Consider the following 20,034-nt stretch of genomic DNA (forward strand, 5'->3'; position numbering starts at 1 on the left):
AACTGATTATTGATTTGATCCTCAGTGTTGTCTTTGTGTGAAAAGCTGAAATTTTTAACTCCCTTGTTTTGGTCAAGATCTTGTGTCGTAACAACCCCTACGCTAGGCTACAAACATTGGTCAAGAAAAAAAATGCTAGAAACTGCTATTTTTACCAATGGTTTTCGTTCTCTGGAGAAGGGGGGATGGAATAGGCTATATTGCATAATTTGGCTTGCATTAGAGGTAATTCAGTAAAAACTAAGATGTTATGCAATAACACACTATACACATGGCCTTAAATCATAAACACATGCATAAATCTGCACTTGTTAAATTTTGATTCTTTTGTTTGGTAAATAGCATTAACCTTCTATTTGACAAAAGGATACAGTTGTAATTGTTGATTTTCTTAACTTTGAAATTATCAAGTTCATTATTGACCATGCAGTCTTTTATTATATGCAAATATTGTATCAACTCAGCAAAAAGCAACTTGGCAAATCATATCGGGGGGATTTATTTGCAGTGCTACTCTCATTTAGATGACTTATGCTATCAACAGGATGATGTTTGAGTGTGGCAATATTTCCAGAAAAATAATTTGCTCTCTTTTTTTGGTTTGTATAAGCGGATAGTTATGTTAGGAGGAATCTAATCTCTTTTTGCACTGAAATAATTAACAATGGAGACTAAAAGGCAGACTTAATTGTGTTTTTATTTTCCTGATAATGCTGTACCTGCTGCATCACTGCTTGTGACTAAAAGATTACTATGATCATTGGTTTATCTATTCATGATGTTTATACTAGAATATTATTTACTATCAATATAGCATGCACACATCTCTCATAATCTGCTCTCTCTTCAGCTTTGCAAGTGTGCAGTGCATAATAATGGACTCAGAGAACTCATGGGAGCTGATCGGAAAGTTTCTAACTTGTGCATCCAAGGGTGATAGAATTGGATTGAATAAAATGCTAATGGAGGGTGTTCCCCCAGATCTTAAAGACTATGATGATAGAACGGCATTACATCTTGCAGCCAGTGAAGGACATGCTTCGATTGTGGAGCTGCTTCTTGAACATAATGCATGTGTCAATCCCTATGATCGATGGAAACGAACTGTAAGTGTTATGTGTTAGTGAGTCAGGCTTAAGAAATGCCTTGTAGTCAACATAAAAAGTATATATTTTCAGAAATCTTTTTCCTGTGCAACTTTACCTTTAAAGCAGACTATGGGAATTTAGGGTTTAATAGTTTTCTTACATTAGCCATACATGAGCACAATTTTTTTAATTTACATTTTCTTCCTTATGCATTGGTGGTACTTCAAATTCATTCAAGTATCTGATGCATTGAAGATCTGTTAAAAGTTAGACTATCATCTGTTTTTGGTAATTTAAATTTGCATTTTCTTATGAAATGGCTGAGTTCGTTACTCAGGAATCCCTCTATGAATGTAAAAGAAGCCTCCTGTAAGTTGTTGAAACTAAGGTTCTTTGCTGTTCTTCCAAAAATTGGATCTGTAGACGTATAAAAATGACCATATTCCTAAATGAATATTTTATGTTCATTTTTCTATTTAATTAAATTTCCCACATTCTTCTATTTAAATTAAGTAAATTACTCAATTTATTTAAATTAAATTCACTAGACCATTTAATGAATAAATCATTTTATTCAATTAAATCCCTTCTATCCACTTTTAATTAAATTCAAATTTAATTAAATAAGTTATCCTAAATTGAATAAATCTAATTTATTTGATCTCCCCAAATTGCAACCAAATTGAATTAAATTAACTTTATTTCAATTAAATCCTATTATCCCTCCATCCACTTGCATTTTCCTACATCTCCCACTTGCATTCTAAAACCTATTCCTAAATTTCTTCTAGACCCTTCTAATCACTTCTAAATTAACCTAACCCATCTTCTAAACTTTGTCACATCTCTAAACAAAGGGAAGTCACTTCTCAAACCCTTAAAGTCTTTGATAACCATTAAAGGCTTTAAGTTTTCAACCACTTAATTTTCCAAAGTCTCCCAAACCATTAATGGTTAATTCAACCCTCTTACATGGTTAGAGACTTTTTGCCTAACTTAACCTTCATCCAACCCAAGGGTCTCTTCAAGCATTCATTGCTTTGACCATGGTTATTCCTTAATTATTTGCACAAGAGTTTATCCTTGGATTAACTCTTAATCCAATGGGTAATCTTAACTTAAGCTTGACCCTTACCCTCTAGATAACCATAAGGTCTTCTTAGGCATTTAATGCCTCCAACCCCTTCTCTCAACCCAACCCTATGTTGACAATTGTCATCATTTCATTGGTACAAATTGCAAACATGGATTCCCAACTTTCAGACTCAACCCTTGATCAACTCTTTCAATCCTGACCATCCATTGCCCTATTTTTGCTATAAATAGAGCTCTCATTCCTCCATTTTCATCATCCAAGTTTGTAGTATCATACTTATGCTCAAATACATTCAAGCTTTCATTTCATATATGCTCATCATTTAGCCTCTCTTTAAAATAGAAATTAATCTAATATGCATTTTAGAGTATTTCTATTATCATTAGCTTAAATCATAGACTAATATAGCATGCTAGGATAGTTTTTGCTACTAATCTTGTCATCTTATAGTTAGTTTATTGCATTTATAGCATCATGCATAGCTTAGGATGCATCTCATATTAAATCAACAAAAAATATCCTTCGTTCTTGCATTTGCCATCCCTAAACCATTTTGTTCAGTGATCTGAGAGCAAAAACATTGGTTTGAGGGACCGTGCAAGATAGAGAACCATGGAACCATCCTTGGGAAGCTGAGCCATACTTCATGACTCCATAGCTTGCACCAAGAAGTCTTGTGGGTGTGTGAGCAAGGCTCCATAGAGCTCCGTTTTTCACATATTGAGTTCTATCAACCCGCTTTTCCCGCATACATGATCAAATAACCTAGACCATTGGGGCCAATGTCTTTTCACTTCATTCAAGAGTAGTCTATGTGCCTTGGAATCATGAATTCATAAAAAATATCATGTTGCAGAGCATGAGGGACTGTATTAACCAACAATGATGAATCAACAGTTTGTGTAGGTAATGATTTTTCCTTGACCGTAAATATATGATTAGATAAGTATATTAATGTACATGAGTGACCAAATGCAGGTCAATGAGAGTTGATAATACTATCATGTCCCCTTCTTAAGCACTAGCAATTTGATGACCATTAGCCTAATCCTTAGGTTCCCACAGGCTAATGTGGTTGGGTTAGGGAACTTCTTGGGACTTGGAGACCTTATAGTTTTGCCTATTTGGTACTTACAAGTGTTTCCTTGAGCTCAGTTCGGCGAGCATCATGAAACTTCTGGAGCGGTTTCAGACATTTAGTCCATTATTACTATTTTTAGTAAGTCATTATTTCGGCACCAACTTGGTCCCTCAACATCAGTTACACCCTGGCATGTTTGGTTTGTGTATTTAATGATTATTAGGTGATTATTTGTAATTATTTGAATTATTTTAAGTAATGTTAATGTTATAAAGTTAAATTAAATATCTAACTTAGCGTTATTTAAATATTAAAGCAACTTCATAAAGTGGGTGCCTAGGAGGCATAAGGAGACATAGAAAAGTTAATATTGTTTTAAAAAAGGGGGATGCCTACATGGGAGACATAAAGGGATTATAATTAAATAAAATAAATGTTTATTTCCCCAAGTTGGGTGTGCGGTTTTGGAGAGGAAATAAAAAGTGTTTTGAGAGCTCATTTTGGATATGCTTGAGAATTTGCTAACAAAATACTACTGGTTTGAACTTTGTTCATCCAAGGGTTTTGTGAGGACAAAATCCCTAATAGAGGACATCAGCTTCTGAAGTTAAAGATCCTTTTTGATTGATTGCTGGTGGTTTCATTCAAGAACTGCATAGGAGCTTTCATTGATAAGAAATTTTAGTTTGCTTGCTAGGCATTGAAGAAGAAACTATTGGACAGATTTGCAAAGACAAAGCTCGTAGATTTGAGAGCATTTAAATCAGAACCTTTTCCTTTTTGCTGGCTGTACACTTCCATAGCTAGCTGTACCAGTCTAGGTGAGGGCATGGGGTTCCTAGGTTAAATCTCTAGGCTTTGGTGCATATTTTGGCTTGAAATGGATGTCTTGATGTCTATTTTGGACAAAGAGATTTTTGGGGTTGGAGCAGCTAGGGTTTAAAGGCCATTTGCAGCCATAGTTTTCTGTTTATAGTCATATATTAGACCCATTTACAACAACATCAAATGGGTATGCTTGTATTGTTATTTCGAGGCTATTTGGCCATCTAGGTATTGTTGTTTTAATTGATATATTACTTTCCAAACTCTAATCTTTTTGAAAGTCATTTCAACCTGTAGGCATTTCAAATATTCAATATATTAGTGTTTAGTCAATCTGAGCAATATTGCAATATTTCCATATGAACAGTTAAATTCCTTTGCTAGAAAGCAATGATGTGCGAAGGGAGCCCTGGTGGGCGCTATGGTGGAAAAACCAGTGTGGATGATGTGGTTGTGAATGGGAAGGCATAGAATTGCGATGCTCAGGAGTAGGGTGTTTCTAAGAAGCAGAGCATGGGCGTTCAAGGCATAGGTAAGGGTAAGAAAACTTGTAGACCAAAGAAGGGCGTTGATTATGTGGTTGATGGAAGCAAAAGTAAGCGATATTCATTGTGATCTACTACTGCGTTGGATCTTCATGGTTCAGCAGTCCACGTGACTTCCTCACTTGCTTCTGATCCAGTGGGGTCCACTTAGGGTAAGGTGCAAGCAAAGGAGATGGAGCCTCCTTGTTTGAACTCGGAAACCCTAGTTGCATGCAAACACAAAGCCAATCCATTTCATGAATGCATCGAGTACTTTTTGGAGCAAATCAGGCGGGCTAACTGTTGACGTGTCTGAAATCGCATTGCTGCAAACTCCATACGGCCAACGCAGAATAGAATAAACTTGTTGAGTATCCTATCCTCTCTTGACATAAGGAAATCCCTAGTGCTATTTTCTACGTTTGATCAAAGGGGACAACCTCAAGGTTTCGTTTGTCAGGTCTTGACTGCGGGATTACTCAGTGGTTTGATGTGTTTATGTTGGAAACACAAGGGGACTTACGGTAGGATAGGTAATTGCTGGATGAGTTCCCCAAAACTTTAATGGTCTTACTTATCAAATGATTTCAGTCGGGTCGATACTGTTTTCAATAGGATTGTAGATTTTCTCGGTAAAAAAAGGGGAAAAAGGAGGGAAGGATAGGGAGAGAGAGATACATAAAATATAAATTTTAACTAAAATAGCAGATTCAGTAAACTGACAGACACCTCCAAATAACTAGACTAAGCATTACTAGCTATTTAAGCACAATACTTGCATCAATCTAGTGCGATCTTCAAAGGAAAATAGAATTTTCATGCTATCAAATACAACATTAGAACTTTTACATTCATTCAGTGAGCATTCAATAACCGAACTAAGTATATGAAAGGTTCAAATTAACCATGCAGAAGGAAAGGCAATTAGCCATTCCCTAATGGTGTGAACAACGAGGATTCTATCGGATATTTATTTGAAAATGCTATATAAAGGAAAGAAACATGACTGAAAAATTTCTAAACTAATGAAGAAGGAGACAATGCACTCACAAGGAAACTTGGAAACAGTCTTAACTTTGCATTAAATCCTGTAAATTTCGCCAGAGCTTTTGCAACAATCCAAGAACTTCTTATAAAATGAGGGAAAACCAATCCCTTAAATAGGCTTCAAAAATGGATGAATGGCCAAGATCTTATCTAAACAAGTGGCCCAGATTCATCCATAAAACATGGCTGCTCATACCCATAAATGGGAGGCAAATATCAACAACCACCCCAAAAAGGTAATTAGAACATATCCAGAAATAATCCCAAAAAGGGGCATACATAAAGTTTTACATTTTAGTTGACTTGGAAGTCAAACATGACCTTTTGGCCAAAAAGTGCATTTTCAAGATTTAAAAGGAAAAAGCACTTTCTCTTTTCCATTTGTAGATTCCTTTTCCAAGAACTCATCTTCAGTATGCAAATATTCCTGCCAAAGATCACGACCTGCCGCACGCTCCTCACGAACATACTCCTGGAACTTGATGCATAATTGGAATAGCAGACTGAAGGGAGGCATAGGAGGATGACGAATTTTATATTGCATGCCCTCGAGATATTGGTCCACATGCTTCAAACCATCCTTCCAGCTGGAACGATTACGCTCGAAGCACAACATGTCTGATTGGAATTGACCAGCAAAACTTAGGTCCTTAACGGAATAAGTGATCCTATCCCTCCCCGTCTTTCTTCCCAGTTTGGTCGTATCACTTTATCGGACAGGGCATTTTGCCATCCCGAGACCATTGATCGGAAGATCATTTTGCCGAGTTCTTGCATGGTGTTCATAATTGTCTCGCACGCATCGTGTTCTTTATCAATGATTTCCCTTGTGTCATTCTTCATGGTGATAGTCCAGTACCATTCCTTAAGAGTGCTCATGTTATGAGGATCTAGGATGGTGGGTAATGTAGGAATCTGTGCATGGGTCCAGAAGAGAGCTCTCATGAGGGGAAGGGTAGTGGCAGCCACTTCATGCATTCTAAGGGATTCCCTCTTTACCTCTAATAGCCGGACCAGGGTGGTCTCTCGATGGTGAGCCATCTCTTTTACTTCTTCGAGGATTCGTTCTCCCCTCCCTTTGATGCCTTGTATCCATTCTTTGATGGCCCTTGCAGTGTCCTGTACTCCTTCAAATTCTGTTGTGGTCCTCTGTGCCAATGCTGTCGGGGGAATGTGGGATTCGGAAGCATTATGTAATGGTCTCAGGAGTTGATCGATGTATCCCTCGGCCTGCTCAGCACGATCTCGATACATGTCCTTTTCAGCTATTATCTCTTCAAGTTGCCTGAGCATGTTCTTGTTGACGTGTATTTTATACACAATCATACACAGAATAAAATACCAAAAGGCATCTTATCCTCTCTTGAATAAAGTCGCTAATTGCTGAAGATTTCGCAAGAAGGATCAGTTAGGATGACTCCAATGTTCTTTTTAGTAGGGTCTCTACGTGTGGATAAGTACCAGTGGTCGTTGTGATTGCTGTGTCATCAAGGGGCCTTACGTTGCCAAAGATTTTGCTAAACTAAACAAGCTTTTTCAAAAAAAAAATAACAAAAGGATAGGGTTGGCAAGAGGTCTAATCTAGTCTAACCCTAAGAATGACTTGATGTGGACAAGACTTGGTGAGATTCTACCAACTTCAATTTTGCCATAAATTAACAACTCAATTGAAATTGATGCGATCTTCTAAGGTAACAAATGATTTTTCAATACATCAAAGATCAAAGACACTACCACGAAGGTACATATCCAAGATACAACAATGATTGAAGGTTTGAGTGATTCCAATATCTCCAGTCGACCACGCAGGGCGTTCCTACAATCAGCAAGAAGCTAGTGGTTTGGAAAGCGAATCCTACCAAAGATCAAGTCCAACACTTTGTCCTTCGAATTAACACACTACTTTGATTGAAAGTGATTCAAGAAAAATGAACAACCATGAAGATAACCAAGAGAATTGCAACAAAACACCATAACTTCAATATTTTATTGATCTCAAAGCCATCATGTACAACAATTGTTTGAATTCCTTTCTCAAAACTCAATCTTGCTACAAAAGTAAATTGCTTCTAAACTCTAATCTCTAATGCATCAATAATTTCTAACTCTCTCCCTTTCTAGTTACAAAATGAAATGAAATGAGGGTATAAATAGCATCCTCAATTACAATGAACGGTCCAGATCAAAAAGCAGATCAACGGTCAAGATCATGACACCTTAACCCTAATTAGGGTTTGTTACAAATAGCCTCCTTTTTACTGAACAATATTAAATGCATAACCAAATATCAAATTTGGCACAAAAACCTAGGAGACATAGACCAATGACAATTAAGATGCCATGTCATCTATAACAACCTTTCATCTAGAATCTTATTCCCTTTCCAATGCTCCTTTTTAGCATATGCAATGAATCTTGATACGATTCCTTCGATCTCAGCAATTGGAATCTCGGGAAGATTCTTCATTCTTTCTTCCAAGTGGATGACCTGATCAAATGCCTCGAGAAGAGCAGCGTCCCATCCAGGTTCAAGTTCCTTAGTCTTTTCAATCAGGAGCATGGTAGCAAACATCTGGTCCTGTTGCTCATCTGTGATATTAGCGTCCTTGCAAAAGGTGACCTTGATTCTATCCTCCAATTCCTGCAAATCCACATCTGTCTCAACTTCGATTCTCCTGCCAAGAATGGTACGAAGTACCTCAAATACTCTGTCCTGGATCAGGTTGATCACCTCCTCAACATGATTGCACCTAGTACTGATGTCCTCGATGAGAACTTCCTTTATCTGGAGTAAGGTTGACCACTGAAGCAAACTGTGATGTCCTCCATCCATGATCTTTTCCTGTGCTAAGACCTTCCTCGATGTTTGTCTGATTACTCGCAAGACAGGAATGATAACCTCTTTGGTATGAGCAAAAGCGGCTACTGTTATCATCAAGTTGTGGATGATCTCAAGAACCTGGATAGCCCTATGAATGGTCTTCATCATCCTTGTTGCAAATTCTATGGCAACTGTATGAGATTTGTCCATCCAAGTACTCATACGCTGGACCATACTCCTGAATCTCTCTGCCTCACCAATTGATTGAAGGGGAAGTGCCTGTATGGGTGATCTTGCTGGATCCTGACGTCCTAAAGGCTCATTGAGATGACTGAAATATGTTCTCCATGCACCAACCTCTCTCTCAAGCTTTCTATTCTTCTCCATTTCTTCTCTAAGCTTGTCTTTCAAGGCCTCAAATGAATCGGTGGCATCATCCATCGTCTGTTCGGCTGTGGATGGACCTAGCTCAAATGTCTCTATATCATATTCCTCTGCTAGGATCTCACCTTCATACTTGTCCACGGCCGGTGTAGCTATCTGCAATATTCTGGATCCAGTCTCATCCCTAATCATCTTGGACATCTTGGTAGCCTTCTTCTTCTCTGTCACTTCCTGAGAATGTCCAACAAGGCTCTCTAAATCAATCACATTGTCTTCGTCCTCGATCACAATCACCTTCGTTAATCTTTCCTTCAGCCAATCTGGGATAGCCGATCTTGTCTCTTTAACCTGTATCTCCTTATGCAATGCTTCTTTTTCTCTAGGAGGAGATGTTACCTTGTCATTGTTCTTGTCTTCATGTAACTCATAATCTTGGAGAGATCCACTTGGTGACCCTCGAGGTGCCTGTCCTTCTTTATCATTCTGTACCATTGACTCCATAGACTCTTCTACTTCAAGTGTCCTCTTCTCTTGTCGAGAAGATGTGCCGGATGAGCGATCTCGGTTGGCCCCTTGCTTCTTCTTGGAAGACTCTTTCTTCTCAGGTCTCTCTTTTCTCTTCGAGCCTCTTGGATGGAGATCGCCTTTACTTGCACTTCGAAGGTTGCCTTCACTTGCATTTCTGGGATTAGGATTACCTTCGCTCACACTAGCTCCACCTTCGGCTGGCTTCTCTTCCAAAGTGAAAGTCATAGCTATGCCTTGCTCTCTCAACTTCTGATGCTGCACATCAACCCATCTGCGAGTACAAGACAAGACTGGAGCCATCAAAGCATCTAGATCCACAACGTCGGGCTCATTCCAATCTAACCTTACTGATTTGCTTTGTCGATCATAGGATGACTGGAGATGTCTGCCACTGTCCTGAGCTTGGTCGGCCACTCTGTAAATCTTGCATTTCCTGATGAAATCCAAAGGCAATCTAGAATGCATCTTTCTTTTCACTTCAAGATCGTCTAAGAGATTCATCATAAAATCTTCTATCTGAAACTCATGCTTAAACTTTCTACCGACTGTCTCCTCTATATATCCATGTGGATCAAAACTTTCTCTCAAAGCAAAGAATGAAAAAGAATACAAAGCTAACTCCTTCTCTGCGTCATCCATGGCTAAAGCATTAGGACATACCTCAACTGAATTGCCTAAGATGATAGGTACCGGAACTCCATTCCCATGCTTGTGTCTGAACGCCTTCGCATAAGCTGCCAATTGTCTTGTTACCTCAAGTAACACTATTCTCTCTGTCGGATATCTCGGCAACATGTATGGAGGTGAAGGACATCCATGAACTCTAATATAAGTAAATTTCGGAAATTGGATAAACCAGGCACCGTACCTCTTTACTAGCTCTTGTGCATCCTGAGATAATCTGTTGTGAATCCCACCTTGCAACGTCCTTGTGATGTTCATCGTGAAGGTATCATTAACTAACTTGTAGTTACTTCCTGGCGGATGATGCAAGTGGACATAGGAATCACAAACCCTGACCTCGCCGGGTCCTCTTCCAATCACTCCTCTGTGAGGTAGTCTTGCGTACTCGAAGCTCCTGATCAAGGCATATATGACGTATGAACTCATGTGGAAGGACTTGGTAGCCTTGAGTCTCCTCAACTGTACGTCCAAGCAATGGCTAATCATCCTAGCCCAATGTATTGTTCCTTTTCCTTGAACTATCACCTGGATGAAGTAGAACATCCACTTCTCAAAATAGAAGGCTTGAGGGGCTCCTGTGACTCGGTTAAGCATCGTAATCAAATCTCTATACTCCTCCTGGAAATCAATCCTATGTGGTGTGTTCGGTATCTTGCTCAGGCGAGGACGACTCTTAAGCAACCAGTTCTTGTTGATGATGCTTAGGCAAGCATCTGGATCATCTTCGTACATGGACTTGGCTCCTTCTATGCTCTTGTAGACCATATCCCTGTGCTCTGGAAGATGGAAAGCCTCACTTATAGCTTCCTCTGAAGGATACGCCAAAGTGTTTCCTTCCTTGGACACGATCGTTCTGGATTGAGGATCATAATGATGAGCACACTCGATCATCAACTCATGGCACTGCACTGCTGGAGGGAAGCCGGCCGCCTTAATGATGCCACTTTCGATTATCCTCCTGGCGACAGGTGATGGCTTGCCAATATAGGGGACCTCTCGAAACTTCTTCGTACTGAAGTTACCCAAGCTGGTATCTCCAATGTTGCTCCACTTAGACACGATCTTGGTCTCCAGTTCTTCGGTCTTTTGATCTTCCTTCATGAGAGCTGGACGACTGGTGGATGCTCCCGCCTTCGGGGTCGCCATACCTACACAACATTTCATAATAAAAAAACTAGATTTTGCAATATACAAACATAGATTAGAGATTAATTTTTAGGAAACTTCATGATAAGTCCTTGAGTTATCATTTCCCAAAAAACGATTGAGCTATTGAAATTCAAAATTTCAAAATTCAAAACTTAAGGCTATGACGATCAAAATTCAAAATTCGAGAGAAAGGAAGATTTCGCCATACCTTGCTTGAGAGTTTAACTCTAAAATGCAAAACAAGGAAATTTGCCTAGGCAAAATTTAGAATTTGAAACTTTTCCACGTGATCTTCCTTTAGCGAATGTCCTCCTTAGCAATTCGCCACCTTTGGGGGGTCCTTGACATAGTCTTTGGCAAGTTCGCTCAACTCAAACTCGCACTCCTTTGGATGATGTTCGCACCACTTCCTTTGCTAAATTCGCACTTCTCCTTTATGAAATTCGCACACCCCTTTGTCTACTCCAAATCGCATGTAAATGAAGGTTTAAAATGATGATTAAAAATGAAAATTTTCACCTTCCTTTATAGGCGCTTAACCCCCCATTACCTTTAGGCCGACTTGGTAATTTAAAACAAATTTAAAATAAATTTAAAGGCCGACTTTGGTAAAATAAAACAAATAAACCCCAAGCGCCCCACTTTTTATTTATAATTAATTAATTTAATGCCTTTATAATTAATTTTTTTCGATTTTTTAATAGGCAAAATTAATTAATAAATGTTTTGCGCTATTTTTTAAATGCTAACTTGATTGGATATTTCAAATTTTATCGATTTTAGCATTTAATGAAATTCAAAAAATGTGTTAGCGCCAAAATTTGGAGAGGTAAGGGTACAAACCATATCGCTCTGGTCCCTGGGAGAGGGACAGGAGCGAATTATCATCTTAGTCTTAATTCTTTTGCCTTTAACGTTCAAAACCATCATCTCCACGTTGAAACTGGCATGTTTGCTAGGAATCTCGAGCTTGATCGACTTGATTTTGTGGATGAATGCCTCCTAAGGTTGATATCGCCCTGGTCCCTTGGTGAGGGACAGGAGCGAACCTTGTATTTTCTCCTTGATCTTTGTTTCTTCGATCACCAATCTTCATCATGTGGCAAGCAATGACGTTATCCCTTCGTTCCAAGTTTACCTTATTCGTCCTTAACAAGGCATTTTGATGCTTAAATGGTTTTCGCCTTGGTCCCTTGGTGAGGGACAGGAGCGAACCTTGTGTTCTAGCCTAAATTTGCTATTTTGTAACCTTTGCTTCTTGTTCATCGCCTTCCAAATGACGCTTTCCACTTTATATAATCTTGCTTTGATATGATTTTTGAAGGATAATGAGTGATTTAATGAAAATCGCCTTGGTCCCTGACTGAAGGACAGGAGCGATTTTGTCTCCTTGTTCTAGTTGCTCACTTTTTGACGTTCAACTCCCTCGCATATCATCTTCTTAAGACACCTTAGACTTTGTGCAACTTTGTATGTCCTTTACTTAGCGTGATTTTTGAAGGAAATGGCTAGTATAGTGAATATCGCCCTGGTCCTTGCCTGAAGGACAGGAGCGAACTTTAGTAGTCTGGGCTCATCTTTGTTTCCATCAATTTGCAATCACCTTCACAACGTAGAATGAGGTCCTTTGATCCTTATTGAGCACTTGAAATGTGATCAACATCCAAAACTTGATCAACATCCAAAACTTAAGCCTCCATAGAAATTTCGCTCTGGTCCCTGACTGAGGGACAGGAGCGAACTAGGGCATTTAGTGCAAAATCTTCATCACATTGACTTGCAATTGTCTTCAAGGCGCAAAATGATGTTCCTTACTTCCTTTCAAACACTTGAAATGTGATTAATTAACATGAATTTGGACACATTTGAACATTTCGCTCTGGTCCCTTGGAGAGGGATAGGAGCGAATTTGGGTATTTGAGTGTAAATCCTTCATCCTTGGTGGTCCTTGCAACTTCGTTCTACGTCGAGACACCTCAAAACGTCCTTGCCACCCTGTATCCTGACTTGGAGTGATTTAAACTTGAGTGGAAGGCAAGATAACTAACATTTCGCCCTGGTCCCTGGCTGAGGGATAGGAGCGAATTTTCACTTGTAGGCTCCATCACACTTTGCTAACTTCCAAAATTATCTTCAACGGTCTTGTTGTGCACCCTTTCATCCATCCTTGGCCTGGAGTTTGTTCTAACTTGGTGAGAAATTGGCCTAAGGGAGAAATCGCTCTGGTCCCTGACTGAGGGACAGGAGCGCCTAGGCAAATATGGGGTTCATCAGGCGTCTTGCAATCTTCAATTTGTCTTCAATAGGTTCATTACACTTGCCTTGTTTGACTCAAACTCAAAACTTGCTTGCTTTTTGTCCAAATTTTACCCTATGAGGAAGTTCGCTCTGGTCCCTGGGAGAGGGACGGGAGCTACCATTGAATTTCGCCCTGGTCCCTGACTGAGGGACAGGAGCGAATTAGCTTCTAGGTCCAATTTTCTTCACGAAGGCACTTCCAAATTATATTCAACTAATGAAACATATCTCCTTTGATCTCCTCAAATCGTCAAATTGTTCAAATCCAGCAACGACAAGGCAATGTTTGATTTTGAGCTCCGGTCCTTCACTGAGGGACAGGAGCGATTTTTGCTCCTAGCACATTTCCGTGTTTGTAAAATTCTTCAAATTATATTCAACGGAAAGAACATGCCTCCCTTTATCATTTCCAATCCGAAATTCATCTTGATCCTGCAGAGACAGTAAAATTTTGAGAAACAAGCTCCGGTCCTTCACTGAGGGACAGGAGCGATTTTGCTTCCACAGGCCAAAATATCAAGATTTTGGGATTTTAATCACTTCACAAGGTGAAAACAAGTCATTTCCAATGCCCGGGATCAATTATCAAAATTTTCAAAATTTGGTCAAAATTACTCAATCGGACAAAAATCCAAAATCTCATCATTCACACTTAGACAAATTTGGACTCTGCATTCAAAATTCCGACTGAAACTAGACCAACTCACTTAGCCTCTGGCGAATTCACTTTATTCAAAATTGCATCCTACGAGAGGAAGCTCAAAAATTCAAAATTGGACTGGACTCTGGCCTGAAAACACAGTAACAGAAACCCTAAGGCTTGACCCTAGTCCAGACAACTGGCATACTAAACCAAAATCCTAAAAAGCAGAGAGAAAGGCGAGCAAAAACGAGCAAAAAGAGGGGGTCCCCATTTTAATGGGGCGATGTGTGAAATGGTCACAACAGTTCTGTACTGAATTCCTGAATTCCTCCTTTTCCGGTTCCTTAGTGGCTCGTCCAATGGGGATGGTCGTGATGCTATAATCTGCCAGTGTAATCTGATTTGCTGGCTTGTCTACAGGCGGGGTGGCAATGTGAAGAGTGCAGTTCCTTTGATCATCTTTAGTCATTCTAGAATATGCCTTGGGCTTTTTCTTCCCCTTAGCTTTAGCTTGGTCCATGCGTGAGAAGATGTCCTCCAAATCAATAGGTGGTTTGGTGGCAGCCTTGCGTTGAGCTCTGGCAATCAACCATTCTTGAGGTACTGTCTGGGCTGATGATATGGTTAAGTTTGCATTCTGTTCTTTGATGTTTACAGCCGACTCATCGCAAATTCGCAGCTGTTTTGTTACCGGAGGGGTGGAGGAGGTGTCAAGCTCTTTGCTTGCAGCAGAGTTTTCTCCTACTTCGCTGAACAATTGTCTGATGCCTTCGTGTGATGGTAGCTCTTCAGTCTTTTCAAGCTCGCGGGTCTCCTCTGTCTTTTGCTCTCCTTCAACGGTAGAGTCATCTTTGGCAGTGTTACGGAGCAGCAGTTCATGGCAACTCTGTTGGGTGGGTTCATGCACTTTGATCCCCTGGATGGATGGAATGCTACTCTTGAATCCTCCTTTATTGGTATAGATATCTTGCATTTCACTTACATACGGTTTTGTTTATAAGTATGATTCAAAGTGTTCTCTTTCTTTCTAGGGTTGATGCAAGAAATGATGCATGCAATGATCGAAAATGATGGAGAGAATATGTTTCAACAACATGAAGAAGTCAAAGTCCAAATCATGCAAGATGAAAAGAACTCAACAAGGAGAAGGACATCACAACCTCAACAATGCAATCACAACATGGAGGATATGCCTACATCAAGAAGATCAAGAATCCAAGGAATGATTGCAAGAAATTAAGTTCAAATAAAGCGGATGGAATAGAATGAAAGGACTCGACAATGCAAGAGAGAAGATAATCAAGGATTTCCAAGGAGGATAGCAAAAGATGAAAATTAAGACATTGATGGAGAAGAAGAACATCATGACGGATTTCAAAGATGAAGATGGAAATGTGCAATGAATCCTAAGAAAGATATTTTCAAAAGAGTTGATCAAAATTAGAAACTCATTTGGTGGAGATATGAAGAATAATAGAGATGATGCAATTTGGGAATATAAACCATCATAGTCAGTCCAAAGCTAGATGATGTTGAGTATCAAGAGATATTACTAGAAGTGCAAGGCCTTCTTTGTGATGAAGGCAAAAGTTTACAAGATGCACAAGCTGAGCTGGCACCCACTCATCACCAACCAATCAAATAATTCAAGGTCAACATGTCAAGATTCATTGTACCTGACTCATCCAAAGGAGAACAAGTGGACATGTGGATGCATAGAATGAAATTTTATCATCTACTTGTAAATTTTGTCATTGAGGCCATGCTAATTTTCATTGGTCCTTTTCCTCAAAAGGATGTGCATTTAAGGACTTGTAATTTTCTTATTGGAGGATTTTAAAATTTAAATGTTTGAGCGGGTAGTTGTAACTACCTCACCTTAGGGTTTTATTGAATTATCTTGGCCATTGATTTAGAATCAATCCAGGCCCTTCATTTTGTAACTCAAAGTCTATATAAGGCTTGGCCTTTTCATTTGTAAAGGTTAACAGAGCAATAGTTAAAAGCTAGAAATAGTTAGAAGTAGTAGTAGGAGGAGATTAGAGATTGTTGCCAAGACTATGATGGAGTAAATACATAATTTTCATTGAAGATATGGTGGATCTTTGTGTGTTGTTTCAGCATTTTGCATGGTTTCTACTTCTCAAGTTTTAGTTGAAGTTCATTGATTTTGATGGAGAAATGTGAAGATATTTGATGAATTCCTTGGTTCATAGTTCATACCATTTGTAGTTTGTTGATTGCAAATTGTAGTGTATGGTTAGTATGAACCTTATTTGGCAATATTTCGATTGTGGATATTCATTTGGATACACCAACATTGGGTATTTGGATGAATGTTTACAATATGAAATCTTTCACTACCTTAGAAGTAGAAAGTAGTTCCATAAGGAATCCGTCTATCTAAAGCACTACCTATTATCATCATTGTCCTTAGGTGTAGCTTAGATATCTCTAACCTTATGCCTTGTCTTTTATTTCAAGTTCACCATTGCAACATTATATTTGTAAACCTTAGGGTAGCCTTAATTGATCACATTGTTTAGCATTTGGGGTTTCCTTGTTCAAGTGGGGATAGAATACTTGATATTTTATTATGTGTTGGCGAGTGTCACAAAACATGCATCAGCACTTTTGTTGTATTTTTTAAAAGAGAACAAAACCTTATGAAACTTGCTCTGTTGCATATTTCTAATTATGAAACTTGTGCCTGTCCTAGTGGGATTTTTGTCTCATCCATATATTTTAAAAATTGTCAATAGTGTATTGTTATCTTTCTAATTAAAAAGTAGTATACATCTTATTAAAAAAAAAAATTATGTTTAATAAAAAATATATTTTTTTACATGGATTGTACTTTATTAAAACATTCAAATGTATTTTCATGGATTGCATTTTATAATAATATTCAAATGTTTAAAAAATCAGTTCCTCTTTTCTAAAACTGTCAAAAAATAACATAAAAAACTATGTTTTATGAATGAATGAATTATTTTAACGATGTCCAATAGACTAAATGCATTTTTTTCCAAGCATTGTACTTGATACAAATATTCATCTATTTGAAAAACCCACTCTTCTCCTTGTTTTGTTGCTGCTGACTCGTCAGCCTGACATCATTTGTTTTGAATTTGCTCACTTGGACAGAGATTTGTCCTTTTTCTGTCCTCCGTGGTGGCTCGTTTTTATTGACTGCTGAATTTCTGAAGTTTTTACTTGGCTGCATTTTAAAAGGAGTAAAACCTTTATCAAATGAAGCCGCCGCTACTTATGTTCTCTTTTGTTTGACTCTTTTAATTTCAATAATTTCAATAATAAATTATTAAAAATATTTTTTATTTTTGGAATTTAATAATACAGTTTATAATTTATAATTTCAATTAAAAATATTTATATATATATCAATAATAATTAATTAAATTAATAATCATAAAAAATTAATTAATTACTATTGGTGGACAAATCATATGGTCTATAATACATTATTTTGGATTTTGACACAATAATTTGATTTGATTGAAAAATGACAATTTGGTTTTAGCTTTCACACAGAAATGATTTTTGACAACAAATAATTTTTTATACAACATAATCAAGTTTCAGATCAGGTAAACATCATGCTATAGCTTTATTTAAGCTTTTGTCACATCTCAATATTTGTAATATTTCACAGTTGCTACCACCTTTTTCAATATTTGAAGATCTCTATTAACTTTTTTGCTTTGGAAGCATGCCTTTATTGCAAATTGATAATAAATAATGTTTGTTTCTGAAATACAGTTCAGATTTAGTACTATGAAGCCATTTTCATGTACTGACTTTGTTTACTTTGTTGGTAAAGCCTTTAGCAGATGCTAGACATTATGATCGCAAAGATATATGCAAGATTCTTGAGGCTTATGGAGGCGAATGCGACTGTGATGTAATTCATCTTTGCTTTTAACTAGATAAAATGGATATTTTGTAGATGGTACTCAGTACAAATTGGACATTTTCTGCATTGTTTTTGTAGATTTAAATTATTAAATTTAGACAATATGTGAAATCCTAATTCATTTAGATTCTCTGGATTTTGGATTGTCATTTATCTTATTCAAAATAATTTAAATCTTTTATATATGGTTATGAAAGATTGTAGGTTTATCTGTTTTAATTTAGTATGTATGTAAATCATCATCTCATGTCATGTAGGTCAGACCAGAAATTTACTTTAGAGCAGCGATTTTTTGAAGGTTTTCGACCTCATTTCCTCTAGGTCGGCAGGTCCAAGTTTGTAGCTTTTGGTATTCCTTAGTGGGATATAAATATAGGATTAGGCTCCTCCATTTCACACTTCATCCAATTCGCTTATATCTGATTTTAATTTCTTGCTCTGCTGATTAGGATTTGATCAGTCCTAGGTCTTCTTTTAGGTGAATTTTCTGCCCTTATTACCTGTAAATTTCTGCCCTAGTTAGGGTCTGCTGCGAATTTCTGAGCTCCTAATGCGAATTGGATGAGTGGTGCTAAAATTATCAAATTTGCCTTGTTTAAATACACTTCTCCCAACTTCCGAATTTTACTCCTCCCTAGCTGGCCAACTTGCATCCTATAATTCAAAACTTTGAATTTAAACTCAGCTGACTTGCTCACTTATATCGGAATTTCAACCCCCTTAGAAGGCTAAATATTACTCAAAATGGGGTCGATTTGCGTAAGACCTATACTAGCGCCTAGGATAGGCAATCAAGGAGTGAGAGCTAGGTGTTAAGGGGGAAGAGTTGAGCGCAAAAGGTTGATGTGGAAGTGTAAAATGCTAAGCGCTTCCTTCCCTTTGAGGTGTTACCTCTAATCACTTCCTTCTATTTGAAGCGGAAATGAAATTATCAAAAATCGCTTCCGTTTGTTTGAGGCTGAAATGAATTTGCTTAGGATTGCTTCCCTTCATTTTTGTTGGATGTGCAATTTCCTAAGATTGCTTCCTCACATTTAAGGTGTAAATTCAATGACAGAGACAATTTTTGAGCTTGAAATTACCTTGGAAAAAATTATTAAATGGAAATTGGAAATTTTATCAAAAAAATTCACAATTTAATTTTTGAATTTGTATTTCTTCACAAGGAAATTTATTTAAAAATTTTCAAGGAAATTTTTAATTTATTTTTTAATTATTCCCTGATGGAAATATTGTCATTGATGTCAAATGGATTTGCTGATTCATGGAGATTGATGAACATATTGGATCACTATGTTTTACATTTACTATGCTTACATTATGTCTCAATACAGTGATGATGCAGTGATTATGAATACATATACTACAGCTTAATATATAATATACATCTACAGAAGATGGTAACACATGCTAATATATACATCTACAGTATATATATATATATATATACAGAGCCCGTATGACAGAGTATTAATCTGTATACATAAAGTCAGCATATACAGGTTACATTAATGATCCAGACTGCAGTATATATATACAGGTGTGTCATAGTAAAGACAGACTCAGTTATACATACTCTTAAGGCAGCAGCATATATATAGAGATAGCAAATATATGTATATATACAGACATTGGAATTGTTTATATTAATTATATAAACAATAAACCTTAAGCAGCAGTTACAGACAAATAAGAAATATTATAAATAGAAAAGGTGGTCTATTAGGTGCAGCAATTAATGTTAAGAAGAGTAGCAAATTCCAATAATTTGTTTTGGGGCCCACCTCCTTATGCCAAAATTCCCCACTACAAGACAAGATTTATGGGGCCCACCTCCTTATAATACAGCCCCACTAAAAGACAAAATAATCCCACGTATAAGAGTTGTTATAAGATAGTGGTTAATTCATTCAGTTTGAAATAAAGATGAAT

At 37.6% G+C, this 20,034-nt stretch overlaps 1 protein-coding gene across 1 annotated transcript in view; it reads left to right on the top strand.

Moving 5' to 3' along the window:
* LOC131035405 (serine/threonine-protein kinase VIK) overlaps positions 1-20,034 on the top strand; it is a 322,138-nt gene that overhangs the window by 23,807 nt on the left and 278,297 nt on the right. Inside the window, exons 2-3 of the mRNA XM_057967104.2 lie at positions 851-1,106; positions 18,010-18,090. Coding sequence (XP_057823087.2) covers positions 876-1,106; positions 18,010-18,090 — 312 coding nt within the window. The 5' untranslated portion in view covers positions 851-875. The remainder of the gene's footprint in view (positions 1-850; positions 1,107-18,009; positions 18,091-20,034) is intronic.

This window comes from Cryptomeria japonica, chromosome 2 (assembly GCF_030272615.1).
Source record: "Cryptomeria japonica chromosome 2, Sugi_1.0, whole genome shotgun sequence".
Classification (NCBI taxonomy): domain Eukaryota; kingdom Viridiplantae; phylum Streptophyta; class Pinopsida; order Cupressales; family Cupressaceae; genus Cryptomeria; species Cryptomeria japonica.